The sequence below is a fragment of the Primulina huaijiensis genome, chromosome 11, assembly GCF_012295235.1.
Source record: "Primulina huaijiensis isolate GDHJ02 chromosome 11, ASM1229523v2, whole genome shotgun sequence".
Classification (NCBI taxonomy): Eukaryota; Viridiplantae; Streptophyta; class Magnoliopsida; order Lamiales; family Gesneriaceae; genus Primulina; species Primulina huaijiensis.
In genome coordinates, this window is record NC_133316.1 from 16,267,135 (window position 1) to 16,283,011 (window position 15,877).

The window sequence follows — 15,877 nt, forward strand, 5'->3', positions numbered from 1 at the left end:
TTTTCGGATCATTAGATCTTTTCAAGCCGTTCAAACAGAACATCCAGAGTTCAAGACGTCCTGGCAAGGAAGTCAAACCACAATATTTCTGAACATATCTACAAGAGATTATTTGTCAAAATGTCCATATCAAAGTTCAATAAACAATACATATGTTCAAACCGTTTAACTCCAACCATACAGCAAACGATCAGATTTGAGTAAATTCAAAGGTTACTACAAGTCAAGTTGTTTCTGACAAAATATGATGGCGCGGTCTCAACCAACCCCGAATGACAGAATGTTTCCAAATATTTCCTAGCTAAGTCAATCAACTTTTCAGAAGCAATTGGTGCTAAAGATGAAAAATGAAAAGGACGTTAAATGACCTTTATTACAATGTAAGATAATGATAATGACAATGTCATTTTGTTGGAACAAGTACATATGATTGTTGAAAATAAAATCCAACCGTAAGAGTTAAATTTTTAACTATATATATACATACTTCAAAGAGAAGGAGTGATGGAATTAATTGATTAATTTCTTAAGCTTGCACACTTCTAAGATTTTCGAGCAATATTAAGAACTCATATTTCAAGCTGCTCACATAGCATACGCCTATCAGATTATATCAGATCATCAAGGATCAACTTGTGCTTCTTACCAACTCAAGTTGTCAAACTTACCGTTGGGTTATTTGTATTGATTTCTAGTGAACCGAGAGTTCTTAAACATCCAGATCTTGTAAAGTAACTACTAAGAGTTTCAATTTATGCAATGATAAGTCTTAACTGAAATGAATTGTTACAAGACATTGTAGAAGCAAAGTCTTTTAATGAAAATCTTCCTAACTATAAGAAAAGGTGACATACGAGTGTTATCTTCGAACATCCATAAAATAATTGTCTTGTTTCATTTCACACTTTATATTATTTCATATTAGTTTTAAGTCGTTTCTGTTTAACTACCTTATATATATTTTATCACCGGTCAAGCCGTATCGTTTCTCACTTGATTTTCAGTGGTCCAGAAAAGCTAACCGTTCAAAAATATTTCTTATCTCAATTTTAAAAAAAAATTAAAAGAGTTTATTCATTAGGAACACCGACAACACACAAAAAAAAAGGAAAAGGCCAATGAAATTTTAGCGGGAAAATTTGAAATATAAACTTCATACGATAATTTTTTAGATTTTTGACCTTCTGACCATTTTAATTTGTAAACTAACCTTCATTTAAAATTTTTATATGAATTTGGTCAAAATTACCCTTACATGATCAAACATAATTATTCTAACCTAATTATTCATTTACTCTACTCTAAAATATTGATTATCCCTCCTCTACATATGTTTTTTTAGGCACCTTCCCTCCTATTTTCTATCATTATCTCTTTTCCCATATTCTAGATTATTTTCTTTCTTATGCTTTCTTCTACATATCTTTCATAACGAAAAAGAAAACAGTTCGATATCATTTGCTTATCCCGGGCAACGATTATATATATAATTTCTGTTATTTGTTTACTTTTGATCATTTATGTTATTTTTGTTCATTTGTATGCAAACTATGTGAAGAAGCGAAAAAAAGAAGAAGAATGTGAATTGCTTTTACATTTATTTATTTTTTTTAAAGAATAAGACAAGTTGTGATGTTATAGTGATGAAGGTTCTTGAATTTTAATATTCTATTTATTTAAGCAAGCACGACACGGGCATTGCATTTGGCATCTTGGACAAAACATCAAGTTAGGGCCAAAGTCCAAGGTAGGTGAATTGTGTTGTTTATGTGAGCTACTAAAGCTTATAAACATGTTGAGTTTGATGAATTGTATGAAGAGATGAAAAACAGCTATCCAGGTATCACAAAATATCTCGAGGGCAGTATTTGATAGAGCAAAATGGGCAAGAGCATACTTTCCTGGTTCTCGGTATAATATTATGACAACAAATGGATCAGAATCAATCAATGCAAAGTTGGTGTTTGCACGAGAGCTACCAATGATTACTTTGTTGGATTCAATTCAAAGTCTTATCTCATCGTGGTTTAATAATCACCGCAAAGCTGCCGTTGCTTCAACACGACATCTTACTCCATGGGCTAAGACGACTTTGCGATCAAGATTTATTGAGTCACAGAAAATGGAAGTTATTCAGATGACTACTTTTGAATATCACGTCATTGGAGTTGGTCATGATGCAGTCGTAGAGTTAAATAGAAGAACATGTCGTTGTCGAGTTTTCGATATTGATAGACTTCCGTGTGCACATGCTATTGCTGCTACTGGTTACCATGGTATAGACATATATGAATTATTCTCACATTATTATACCACGAATGTATGGGCTTTGGCATATACGGAAACTATTTATCCTATTCCCCCCTCTGAAGAATGGAACATACCTGCTGGCATTGATTATCTGATTTTACTACCTCCTAAGGTTAGAGTTAACAAATGAAGAACAAAGAAAAAGAAGATTCCTTCCGTTGGTGAATTTAAAAGTAGAAAGAAGAAATCAATAGTTTAATATATGTATTTAATTTTTTAATTATTGTTAAGTTGGTATTTTGGAACATACACGTTCATATTTTTCCTTTGTTTCAATGACATGTTCCTTTGACATTTGAGCTAATGGGGAAGAACATACATGCTGGAAGTTGTTATTTTTTTTCAATTTCTTTGGTATTTTTGGCATCTAATTATTAAATAAGCCAACCAAATACTTCATTTCATCCAATTTTTTTTTCTTTTTTTCTCAATTTAAATGAAAACTTAAAAATGAAAATTATCTTATACGTTTTCTATGGTATATCGTAAACAAAAGAACAAAACATCATTTGTGATTCTAGTCTATTTCTTTTCATAACATATCTGCTGACATTTGTAATTTTTTTCAAATTTTAAACAGAAGCATTCGTTTCTTATTAGATTTATGTCAAAATGATTTTCTTATTGCATTTATGTGAAAATAGTAAAGAAATAACAATAACTTAATTAAAAAACTAAAATCATATATTTTTTATTGGATTTATGTTAAAGAGTAAAGAAGTAACAATCACCTAATTAAAATAAAATAAGATCATATATATAAATGAAAATCAAATAGAGATTATATTTTTAAATATCTCAAATTTTAGCATACACATATGAGGAAATTACCTACTCCTGACAATTTGAGGCTATGGATTAGGAGGGATAAACTTTACGAGTACATGAATTATATGGTGTTTGGTTAAAATCTGAAAAAAGAAGTGAAATTATTGGAGTTTAAGTCGTGGAAGTGACTGAGAAATAAACAAAAAAGAAATGGAAAAGAAGATTCCTATGAATTAATTAAGGCTGAAAAGGGTAGAGTAGCTTGGGGAGTCGCCGGTGAAGCTAGAATTGTAGTTGTGGGCAGCTCGAGCGCAAAATTTGGAAGGGGAAAGCACGACGACCACTGGTTGGGATTGTAATAGAGATAAGACGGTTGGTGTCTTGGTGACGAAAGTAAGCAGCAACAGCTGGTAAGGAGTAGGTGTGACGACCGCTTGATGCACGATCGGAACGAATTTGGGATCTACACTGTTCGGAAATTAAATCATAATAGGGACGATGGTCGGAGGGTGGTTCATGATCTTATTCCAAGTAGCAGATACGGCAAATGCGATGGCGTCATAATGGTGGCGGCCGACAAGAAGTAGCCAAGAAAATTGAAATGTAGATGGAGCTTGTGAAATTACTGTCTATGGAAAGAAATTGGGATTGGAATATGAGGATTTAAAATTTTGAAGAAATCAAGTTTTTGCAGAAAATTTGGAGAAGAAGATCAAAGCGAGTGGTTGAAATTTTGAAATTTGTTTTTAAAATAAAGGGCGTCAAAATGAAACACGACTAGTCAATCCGACACGACCCAACACGAAAAAAATCATGTTCGGGTTGGGGTTTTCAGGTTCGGGTTGGGTGGGTTCAGGTTAATACCAGATTAGACGGATTTCGGGTTGAGTCAGGTTGGGTCGCGGGTTGACCCGAAATTTTTTTAAAAAAAATATTACCAATATTTTTATATATTGTATGTTTGAACAAAATTTATTGTATATTTATATGATAAATTTTCCTCATTTAATATTTATTTTGTATAATTTTTTATTTTTTTAACAATTATTTATTTGATTTAGTAAATATACTTTTACTTTTCTACAATTCAACTTTTAAATTTAAATCAAAAATTTTGTTATTATGTGTTTAAATTAAAATATTATTATTTTTTATTTTTTCAAATTTTTTTCATTAATTTTTTTTAAAAAAATAAATGAAATTCGGGTTAAGCAGGTTAGACGGGTTCGTGTTCAGGTTGGGGATTTCCGGATTGGTTTGGGTTCGAGTTGAGAAAAAACATGATGTGGGCAATCAGTTGAGAGATGATCGTGGAAAAAGATCGTGAGGAATGTAAGAACTCCCCAATAACCAAAGAAAGTAAGACACACAACTCATCAGTCAATAAGTTGCAATCATCGCAAAAATTCGATAACATTAGTTCAAGCAATTTCACCTTTTCATTCCAGATTTTAGATATTTTCTTTAATTTTATCCCCGTTTCTAACTTTTTCATCAACTTTGAAATATTTTTTTATAATTTCTAAATCCATGCACATTATTGTAGATACAAAATTATGCCGGGTATTTTTTCATCATTTTCCAGTCCGATTTCTTTGTTTTAACGTCATATTTTCACCAAGAAATTAAGAATAACGATCGAATTTTGTACCGATTATCATAAGTAAGATTTTCGTTATTTTCACATAGATCGATACTCGTAGCCCCTAACACACCCGCATCATCTAAAAAATTGACCAAACAATATGTAATATGATACTTTGATATAGGAATACAATATTGTTAAGATGAAGGAGATTATTTCTATCTTGGTAATGATTGTTCCTAGAATGGCCACATCTTCATCTGCTTTTCATGTTGACATTTTCTTCAAAAAATTGGGTGCAAAACTAAATTATATATCTTATTACTTGACATTTTTTTTAATGTTAACTCCCGATTTCTATTTTTAATATCTTTTATTTTAGTGAGATTACTATTAAGAACAACCTTTATCTGACATTGATCAATTTAAATTTTTCTTGAAAATAATTAATATAATATTCAAATTTATTCTACACAGAACTAAAAGTGTACAACTTGCATGTCAACAAGCCGTTAAGAAGTAGCAACATTATTCTAAAAATTTAGATTAAACGTCAACTCGGAAAGAGTAAATTAATACAGTGAATCAGAGGAAAATATAGCCAAATCCATGGTTGACCGTATTAACACGCGAAATAGAATCCGATTTTTAGTTTCAAGATTACTATTACAATAATTTACTTTTTTTCTAATAAATATAAGATTAAAACTTTTACACTCTTTTTCCCTAAAAAAATCCCAGGCTTATTTATTTTACACGAATATAAAATGTTTGTTCTCAGAGCTAAATAATTAATACTTATTTAATATTATTATATATTTTTTAAAATTAATTTTCGACTAAACATGTTTGAATTTATAATGCTCAATATTCAACCTCGTGTTTTTAAAAACTTTTATTTATATATATATATATATAGATGATCCTTAGCAATGCAGTAATTAACAGGAATAAAAAGGTGTTGGAAATATATGAGGAAAATTGAAATTTTAGTCATGTAACTTGGAATGTTTTGTATTATAATCTTGTAATTTGTCAATTTTTGTTTTTAATCCAATAACTTGGATTTTTTTTGCTTTTTTTTTTTCAAAAAGCCACTAACTCCTCTAATTAATATTGTTTATATGACATCGATACTCTTTTTATATAGATCGTGTAGCAAAAATAAACTCATATTACACACATCCAAATAAATATAAACAAAACAAAAGAGAAAAATAAAAACAAAATGACAATCAATATTTCAAAATGAAAGGAAAAAACTCCATTTCCTTATATTCTTGTTTAGATTTTAATGTGTATAATATTGATTTTATTCTTGATATATGAGTCACATAAGAAAATATCGATTACAAATAAACAATTGTGATTGATTCAGATGAAATGAATCCTAACTAGTGAGTGAAAATTTAATATTGACAAATTAGAAGACTAAAACAAAAAACAATCCCCACGAGTAAAGTTGTAATTTTCATAAATTAATAAGAGTCAACAAAAAAAAAATTAAAGAGGAAAGCGTTTCAAGAAGAGTAATAAAAAGAGTTTGACTTCCATTGAGATCCCGCCACGTGTACGGAACCCGCGTTTTGATCTGTTTCATTGTTAAAGCCCCGCATTCCGCCAGTGAAAACTTGCGGCTAAATTTACAGTATACAGAGAGGTGATGAAAATATAAATATAAAGAAGAAAAAGAAGAAGAGTAACCGACAAATATTTAATGGTATTTACTATCACTCGTTTCTCTACTTTTTTTTCGTGTAGATAAATTTCCATGGATTCTGCATCAATATTCTTATTTATTTTAATTTTCTTCGACAAGGGTAATGAATAATCATTCTTCTTGAGTGTGACCTCGAAAACCCTTGTGTTTTCTCTGCTTTATTTTGCTCGCTGATTCTCCGAAAAGGGTAGAGAATTCACGATTCCTCTTGAATGTTACCTCAAGTGTGTTTTTTCTCAGTTTTGTTTGCTTTTTTTTTATTATTTTATTCAGTATGATCTGTGGATGGATTTTATTTTATTTTTAAAAATAAATTCATAAAATTAAGCAGAGATTTTTGAACGGGACTTAGCTCTTAATCATTTCTTCTTCTATTTTTTCTTGATTTTTTTTGAATTTGTTTTGGTTGCAGGTTGGGATGATATAAGTGAAGATCAGCTAGCAAAACCTAAAAAGTTAGCCTCTGCAGCCGATTTAAAAGAGAACAGAAGAAATTGAAACCAACCATGTATGGAGATTGTCAAGTACTGTCGTCCATGGGAGGGAACACAATTCCTTCAGACAGTTCCATCTACTCATCATCTATCCAGAACCCTAACTTTAATTTCATGTCAAACATCAACCCTTTCAACATCTTTTCACCTATGATCCCTGTAAGTAGGCTTTTTATCGTGATAAATCTGCATGGACAGAAGAAAATCATGAGTCCAAATTGAAATTTTTCTTTTTTTTTTTTGGGGGGGGAAACAGAAAGAAGAAAATGGGATGGCTAAGAGCAAAGAGGAGATCATGGAAAGTGGTTCCGGAAGCGAACGTATCGAAGGGTTTTCCGGGAACGAACAGGAGGCTGAGCAGCAGCAGCCGTCGAAGAAGAAACGCTACCACCGCCACACGGCCCGCCAGATCCAAGAAATGGAAGGGTACGTCGTACTCGTGTCTCTATCGATTTTTTCAAAAACATATAAAATAAATAAATCTTAAAGTTTTGTTAATTAATTCCGTATTAAATCCTCCCAAAGCAAACATGTATAGTCGGAGCAAAACACGCAACAATTGAAGGGCATATATGTTTATTGTATTGGGAAAATCTTTGATTTCTTGGTTGAATGCATTAATCTTTGTATCCGCAGGTTGTTTAAGGAATGTCCGCACCCAGATGACAAACAAAGGCTTAAACTAAGCCAAGAACTTGGCCTTAAACCTAGACAAGTCAAGTTTTGGTTCCAAAATCGTCGGACCCAGATGAAGGTACGTACTCAGATTCTTATAGAAAAAAAACCATTTTTCATATTTAATATTTCTGGAAATGTTAGCGTTGCTGTTCCCAATATATGCAATTAATCTGCCTATTTACTCTCTTGCTCATCCTTCAAAGATTTTATCTTTTTTCTTCCCTTGGAAGTAACTATGACCACTGGTTTCCTTAGTCCATACACATGGGAAAATCCTTGGCAAATAAAGTCAGAAGAAATATAAAATCAATTGTCTTTCAAAATTTATACTTTTGAATTAAACAATAAATTCCGATGTATTCATACACGTTTTTTACTACAACTCTTTTTGGGTTTTATAGCAATCATATTCGATATAAGAACAATATAAAAGAACGAATTTATTATGTACATCAGTATATGTGAAAAGTCAAAAAATAAAATAAAATCATTATTAGTCTTAAAAACTCCATATTTTTAAATCACGGGAATCAATTTCTTAATATCCTAAGTTGTAAAATGTTTTTCATGTTTTCTGGTTTTAACAGTAATTTTTTTAATTTAATAATGATATGATTTTTTCCCTGGAATAAATCACTAACACGGGAGGCGAGAAATAGATATGTGAGAAAAAAAATAAAAATACAATAATATTAATTGACGTAATGAACAGACATTTCACTTTCAACATGGAAAAGCCCTCAAAAATTTAATTTTTTATATATATATATATATATATTAATTAATTTCCAGCTGTGAGAGATGAACCCTGAATAATAAATAATATAACAGTGCATAAAATAGGAAGCACGAATTTCAATGAAGGGGTCCTTCCCTTCATTAACTACATAAGGTCAAAAACGAAAGCCCTAACCAGAAACTGTAATTCGTATGCTACGCACCTACCCCATCACACACTGCGCACAGTAGAAGGGAGCATCCACATTAACTTAGGGTTGCTTTCAATGTCTGCATTGCCATTAATATACGCAGTGGGATGTGCAGTCAACCCTACCTCCCCCACTGTTGCATGACACTTTAATACATTGGGTGTTAGGGTTAGAGTTTACTTAAACAAAAGAAACCCATTTAAATTTTTTAATTATTATTATTATTTCTATAATTGGTTTTAAGGGTAATTGTTTTGTTGTAGTTTGATATTTTAATTTAATGGGTTTTAATTAATTTAATATAGGCACAACAAGACAGGCAAGATAATGTGGTACTTAGGGCAGAAAATGAGAACTTGAAAAATGAAAATTATCGGTTGCAAGCGGCGTTGAGGAGTATCGTGTGCCCGAATTGTGGAGGTCCGGCCATGTTAGGGGAGATGGGGTTCGATGAACAGCAGCTACGGATCGAAAACGCTCGGCTCAAGGAGGAGGTAATTTAATATATTAATTTACATATATATTTTTTAAATTAAGCTTTTCTAAAATATTTGATATCATTAACTTTGTAAGGTGTTCTTGTTTATATATTTGTGGGTAATATTATTAGAAGTAAAATGCTAATATTTTAAAGATTTTATATGTAAGCATTAATTATAAGCAGTTTATGTAGAAATATTTTTAAAAGGCTACGTTTATTAATTTAACCCTTGTGGGATATGACAACTTTTTAAGTTATGTAGACATTGTCTACAGCAATAAGAAGAGGGATGTTTGTCTTCCCGAATAAAAAAAAAATCAAAATTTTTATAAAATTTGTTTAAAAATAAAAGTTTTCCATGTGAAAAGTTTGTATTTTGTGAGAGATTTGCAACAAACTAGTAGTGCCCCTGCCAAAGATAAAAAGAAACGAATCATTTATTTTTTATTTTTTTAAAAAAATTTTGCCAAGAATATGCCTGTCAACTTTTATCTCAGTGTTTGTGATAAGGTCAAATAAATATACAAAACTTTTGGATATGAGGTTTCTTTCTTAATTCTAACATTTCCCTGTTTATATATTATAACATGTTACAGTTTGAGAGGGTCTGCTGCCTCGTATCGCAATGCACCAGCCGACCCTTACAGTCATTGGGACCAACTCCACTCCTCCCAACTTCTCTGGACTTAGAAATAAATGTATATCCAAGAAAATTTGATCAAGAACATCTGCCCAACTGCCCTTCTGATATGATTCCTCTAGCTTTCATGCCCGAAAATTCGCATTTCTCAGCAAACGCTTTGATAATGGAAGAGGAGAAATCTTTGGCAGTGGAATTGGCTGTGTCGTGTATGGATGAACTGGTGAAAATGTGTGACACAGGTGAACCACTTTGGATTCGAGCAATGGTGACAACAAAAGAGGTGCTGAATCTTGAAGAGTATTCAAGAATGTTTTCTTGGTCTGGAAACCTCAAGCAGCATTGCAATGAATTTAGGATTGAAGCAACTCGGGACACTGCTGTTGTGATAATGAATAGCATTACGCTTGTTGACGCATTCATGGATGCTGTAAGTCCTAAAAATTGTTGTTTTTATTGTATAGTGTTGGTTTATTTTGAGGGACGAGTTCAAAAGAAAATATAGTAGCCTCTTACTTTTTTCTTAAAACTTTCACGGACTCCACCCAAATTTTTGTATTGTTCTTGCTTAAGGTCAGTTACTTCTATATGCAATAATGTAATTACATATTTGTTAGGAGAAGATTGTTGTTTTTTAGGAGTAACGCTTTCTTGTTTTTGATAACTCATATCTCATTTTTGGTTATGATATCTTTAGATATGACCATGTTTTTTTTTTTCCCTGATGGGGAACCCGCTGCTGTTATTTTCATGTGCATACTAAATAAACTATAGGGGCTTAACGCAGTTACCTACAAACGTCAGTCTAGTAAAATCGCACTAGGGCAGGTTCGTCCGAGAAAGTGTTGGCAGTGATAATCGAACTCATGATTATTTGGCCCCGCACTTAGATACCTGTGGGGGGGATCTGGCCATGTTTATGTCTTTGTTCACATGCGAAATGTTATAAATGTATGTTAATCTTGAGTTTTGAATCCCAGAACAAATGGATGGAGCTATTCCCTTCAATCATTTCAAGAGCTAAAACACTTCAAGTAGTGCATTCAAGTGTTTCTGGACATGCAAGTGGTTCTCTTCATTTGGTGAGTAATTTCTCAAGATATATCTTAGTCCTCTCAATTAATACAGTATCCACAGCTATACAAAAAGGTCGCATTTATGTATACACGTTATAATTATTCAAGTTTATTCAATTTTTCTTTCATGATAGATGTATGCAGAACTACAAGTTCTTTCCCCGTTGATTCCCACAAGAGAGGCTCATTTCCTTCGATATTGCCAACATAATGCCGAGGAAGGAACTTGGGCAATAGTTGATTTCCCATTAGATGGATTCCACAACAGTTATCCGCCCTCGTTTCCATATTACAAGAAACGTCCTTCCGGCTGCATCATCCAAGACATGCCTAATGGATACTCAAGGGTGATCCCCAAAGTTCATTAATGACCACAAATTCTTGTTTCTTTTCTCTTAAACGAGGGCTTTTTCTTAAATTACCCTTTTTTGTGAAATATTTTAGGTGACATGGGTTGAACATGCTGAGGTTGAGGATGATCCTGTCCATCAAGTTTTCAACCATCAGGTTGGTGGTGGCACCTCGTTTGGCGCTCATCGCTGGTTGGCAGTTTTGCAGAGACAATGTGAAAGGCTCGCTAGCCTCATGGCTAGAAATATATCTGATCTAGGAGGTAACTAAGTTTTTTGAATTCTAGTGCCGACGAACAAAAAAAATTATTTCGGGAATTCCATCACAAGTTCAAGGCTAGCAAGTATGATATGGAGTATATCTTGTTTTCATTTTGTTTGATTATTGGTGTTTTTTTTACGCTATATTTACAGCAATCCCAACTCCCAACGCCCGAAAAAATTTGATGAATTTGGCTCAGAGAATGATCCGAACATTTTGTCTGAACATAAGTACTTCTTGTGGGCAATCTTGGACTGCCCTGTCAGATTCTGCTGATGACACAGTTAGAATCACCACAAGAAAAGTGGTCGACCCTGGCCAGCCTAACGGTCTGATTCTTAGCGCCGTTTCGACTACTTGGTTACCATATGAACACAATCAAGTGTTTGATTTCTTGAGGGATGAACGTCGTAGAGCACAGGTTTGGTTGCACTTGAAAATATTGATATTTGTTCCCTTGGTCCTATGCCTAACTATGCTAATGTGATATGAAATTTTTGAAATAATTTGTGTGATTCTCAGCTTGAAGTTCTTTCAAATGGCAATTCATTACATGAGGTTGCTCATATTGCAAATGGCTCTCATCCCGGAAATTGCATCTCTCTTCTCCGTATCAATGTAAGTGAAAGGCAAATTTCTTTGACTCACCTTTAGCGAACGACGAAGTCATATTGCAAACTCATGTCATTGTTGCAGGTTGCTAGCAACTCGTCACAAAGCGTAGAACTCGTGCTACAAGAGAGCTGCTCAGATGACTCTGGCAGTATGGTCGTCTACACAACAATCGACGTTGATGCAGTCCAACTAGTGATGAACGGTGAGCAGGACTCATCCTGCATTCCTCTTCTCCCATTAGGATTCATAATAACTCCAGCGGACCACATAATCGAAGATCCTATTACAAACAAAGCTAACACAAAACAAGCTTCAGAGACCGAACAACTCCCCAATCCAGGATGTCTACTCACTGTCGGACTTCAAGTTCTTGCCAGCACTATACCTAGTGCCAAGCTCAATCTCTCGAGTGTTACCGCGATTAATCACCATTTATGCAACACGGTTCAACAGATCAACGATGCTTTAAGCAATGGACATGGAAGCAGTAACGATAGTAACTTCGCTGAAAGTGGAAATGTTTTGGGACCAAACTTGGATGCTCCACCAGCTATAGCCGTGAAACAAAAGTCCCCCGAGACCACTTCATAATTACCTCACACCTCCCTTATCTTTCTCAAGCCTAGGTATTCAAAACAACTTTGCAAGAAACGTGAAAGGAGGGGAGGTTGAGGTAATTGGGAAAGGCCTATTTTTATAAGAAAATCCGAACGTATGGTAAATAAACGAACGCGTTTTGAAGTAAGGTAGTGGTTTTATTACCTTAATGTAAGTGCATTGTGTTAACCGAGTAAGTTGTGGGGTGTGAATTAGGGAGTCAAGAGCGCACCAGATCATGTGTTATCCTTGCAACATGTTGAGGCTGAATCATGTTTAGCACGATTCGCCGCAACAGGTGGCAAGGGTGATGGGGTTCGGGTATTGACTTCTAGCCCATTCATCCCTATGAAACTACTAATTGCTTCCTTTATTTTGAATGTTGATGCTAAATGACTCATACTTATTTTGCTTTGAATTCACTATCGATCTTGATTTCGGATGTTTTCGAATGTGTTCTAGAAGTTATATATATGCTTATCAGCGTTTCATGAATAACTTTGTTGTGGGAACTTTGTGTTAATATATGTCAGCCAGCTACACCTCTCAATGCCATATTATTTTGATGTTTTTATAGGAAAATCTGTGTTAATTTATTTCAATTATATTAAATACTCCTTGCCAGAAACCCACCAATTTAATATATGCACCAGTTTATTAAATCCAAAAGAGATATCCTTCTGTTTCTAAATGAATTATTTCATTAATCAAAATTAAGTCCATACTTATTAGAAATTGAAAAGACGAAATTTGGAAATTATTTCCTTAACTGAGAAGTGACAACCAATTAGATCTAAGAAATAAGAATGAAATCATGATAATGGAAATTTGAATTTTTCATTACCAAAAAAAATAATATTAGGAAAAACAATACTAATTTTTTTAAAAAAGTATATCTTGGGGCGGGTCTCTACAAAGTGACAAGTATTATTTCATCAAAATCCGACTTTGTCGGAAATCCTCCAAAATCGATGATTTGCGATTCTTGGCTTGGTGATTCCCACACACCAAAAGGTTTACTACATTGAATCAAAAGAAATAAAAATTACAATAAATTTACAATATTTGCGAGATTTGTATTTTGGTTCTCTATTTGTTAAAATTGAATTTTACTATTATATTTTAAATTTTTTAAAATTAAATTTATCATTTATTGTAATTGATCAAAATTGTAATTCACCGAATTAGTATTGTGGACTCTAAATCGTAATATTATCATTAACTTATACTCACGGTCTTGTGAAGCCAACATTTTCATTTTCTCAATTTTCAACATATTTGGAAGCATGAAATCATATATCTGTATTTTGCAATAAATAAAAGAAAAATATGGGTTAAGTTTTTGGGGTGCTTAGTGAAGGAATAAAATTGATCTTATATATTTATAACAAGTCAAATGATAATATTTCGATGTTGTAATTCAATATGAGATGACATGTATCAGTAGTAACGTATTATTATATAAATATCTTGTCAAATGAAATGCAATGACTATTCAGGACTCTAAAGTGAATATTGTGGGCTATAAAGAGGTGGCTCCCACAAACATTCGGTGTATTACTTTTCTCCACGTATTAAAGTAGAATATGTACAATCGATCATTTATGAGCCAAAGTGAACTCAAGTTTTCAGACCGAAATCACGTTGTTCAGATGAACAATATACCTGGGTTTAAACTTGTTGTTTATTGGACTCACTTTCGACCCGAAGTCGCGTTGTCCAGTGGATTAGCAATCCGGTACGTAGAACGTTATCCAGCCTCAATTCATTCACTCATTCAATCATCCATTCAGTCGTTCAATCAGTAATACTCGATCGATAATCAGTCATGAATCAATAAATCCAAAAATTCAATACGATCGAAGTACAATATGATCCCGCTGCGAAAGGCAGAGGAAGTTACTGTTGGGCCACAAACAGCAGCATTCAGGGCCAACAATAGAAGACGATGTCACTTTTAACATCGACGTTTTACGGTATTTAGGTAATATTCCTTATTTTAGTGTATTTTAAAAAAATAAAATTAATTATGAAAAAAATGTTTGGGCACCGTTTTCTCGCACCCAAGTGAAAGCAGAAGTTTTATAATTTTGTTTCGAAATTCGAAACTATCCTTGGACGACGTATAAATTAAACCATCCATAGGGTGTTTAGTTATTATACATGCGCATATATCACGTTGAACACCAAATCAATCAGGAATTAGCGGAGATGGCCCTTCTTATATTTCCCTTCGAAAGGATCTCCCTCCTCTTGATCGTCAGATCCAGTCCACAATCAAAGACTGTGTTTGGTGTGCTATTGTTGAGTCACCAAACTTAAATTCCTACTCTCTAAGTAAAATGAGTGTAATGGGTGAGTAGGGTCGAATCTACAGAGAACGAGATATTTATTTTTTTTTAGGAAAGATAATAAAAAAGGGGTTTTTTTTTTTATAAAAACTAAATATAATATTAGAACTAATTTAACATGCAAGAAGAAATAACTAATCAAGAGCAATAACTAATGAAATATAATATTTAATATTATCAAGCTCTGATTCAAAGGGGTTCCACTATTCAATTGTATCATTGTTCATCGACTAATATATTATTTATTCATGCAGTTACAAGTAATTAACCTTAAAATTATAGGGATAGCCGCTAAAATCCTTGTGCTTCCTAATTTAATTGACCAAACCCAACATCCAGTCAAAACTTATCAATAATTAACTGTGCACGATAGCATTCCATATTAATTAAAGATAGCATTTTCACTTGTGTGAAACAGATAATCCTAAAATATAACCTTCGAGATAGCTGCAATCGAGAGATCCAATTTCGTTGATTTATTTAAATTAAATATGTTATTATAGCACAACACACCTAATCTAGTGCTACTCATGTTCCAATCGTTCATGACAATTAAGGATTAATGAAGTCATGGATAGCAGTACAAAATTATATATTGAATTAAATTGTAAGATTAATCAACATAAAATTTTCATATAAATAAATCATAAACCATCAAATACTTGAAAAATAAGAATATTAAATTGAAGTACAAAACGACTCACATTGATAAATTGAAAAAGTAAAAATATCCATTGAATCAAAAAAAAAAAACTTAGCCTAGAGTTGTAAAAGATGAGAAATTCTTGCGTCTTCTTCTTGTTATTTACGTTGAAGAGGTAGAGGAAGAAGAGATAAATCTATTTTTCAATTGTGTGTGCCTCCTTCTCTTCTTCATGTATGGATGGTAATTGGGTCAAGGAGAAAAGATCACTAAATTAAAGAAAACCTAATGTACAAAAAATAAACTATCAAAAGGGATAATAGAGTTTTTATGGAATAAAACTCTATCTTATCTTTATTTCTACCAATAACAATATCT

General features: G+C 32.7%; 2 protein-coding genes across 2 annotated transcripts; both read left to right on the forward strand.

Annotated features, from left to right (window-relative positions):
- Positions 1-1,921: 1,921 nt before the first annotated feature.
- Positions 1,922-2,440, forward strand: LOC140988428 (uncharacterized). The gene has a single exon (XM_073457440.1). It carries the CDS (start codon positions 1,922-1,924, stop codon positions 2,438-2,440), a length of 519 nt encoding a protein of 172 aa, XP_073313541.1.
- A 3,972-nt stretch (positions 2,441-6,412) lies between these two features.
- Positions 6,413-12,938, forward strand: LOC140988025 (homeobox-leucine zipper protein HDG5). Its single transcript, XM_073456870.1, has 12 exons — positions 6,413-6,570; positions 6,796-7,036; positions 7,134-7,303; positions 7,514-7,631; positions 8,790-8,978; positions 9,562-10,035; positions 10,586-10,687; positions 10,816-11,028; positions 11,126-11,294; positions 11,446-11,714; positions 11,816-11,911; positions 11,990-12,938. The coding sequence occupies exons 2-12, from the start codon at positions 6,890-6,892 to the stop codon at positions 12,497-12,499; spliced, it is 2,457 nt and encodes an 818-aa protein (XP_073312971.1). The 5' UTR covers positions 6,413-6,570; positions 6,796-6,889; the 3' UTR covers positions 12,500-12,938.
- Positions 12,939-15,877: the final 2,939 nt, after the last annotated feature.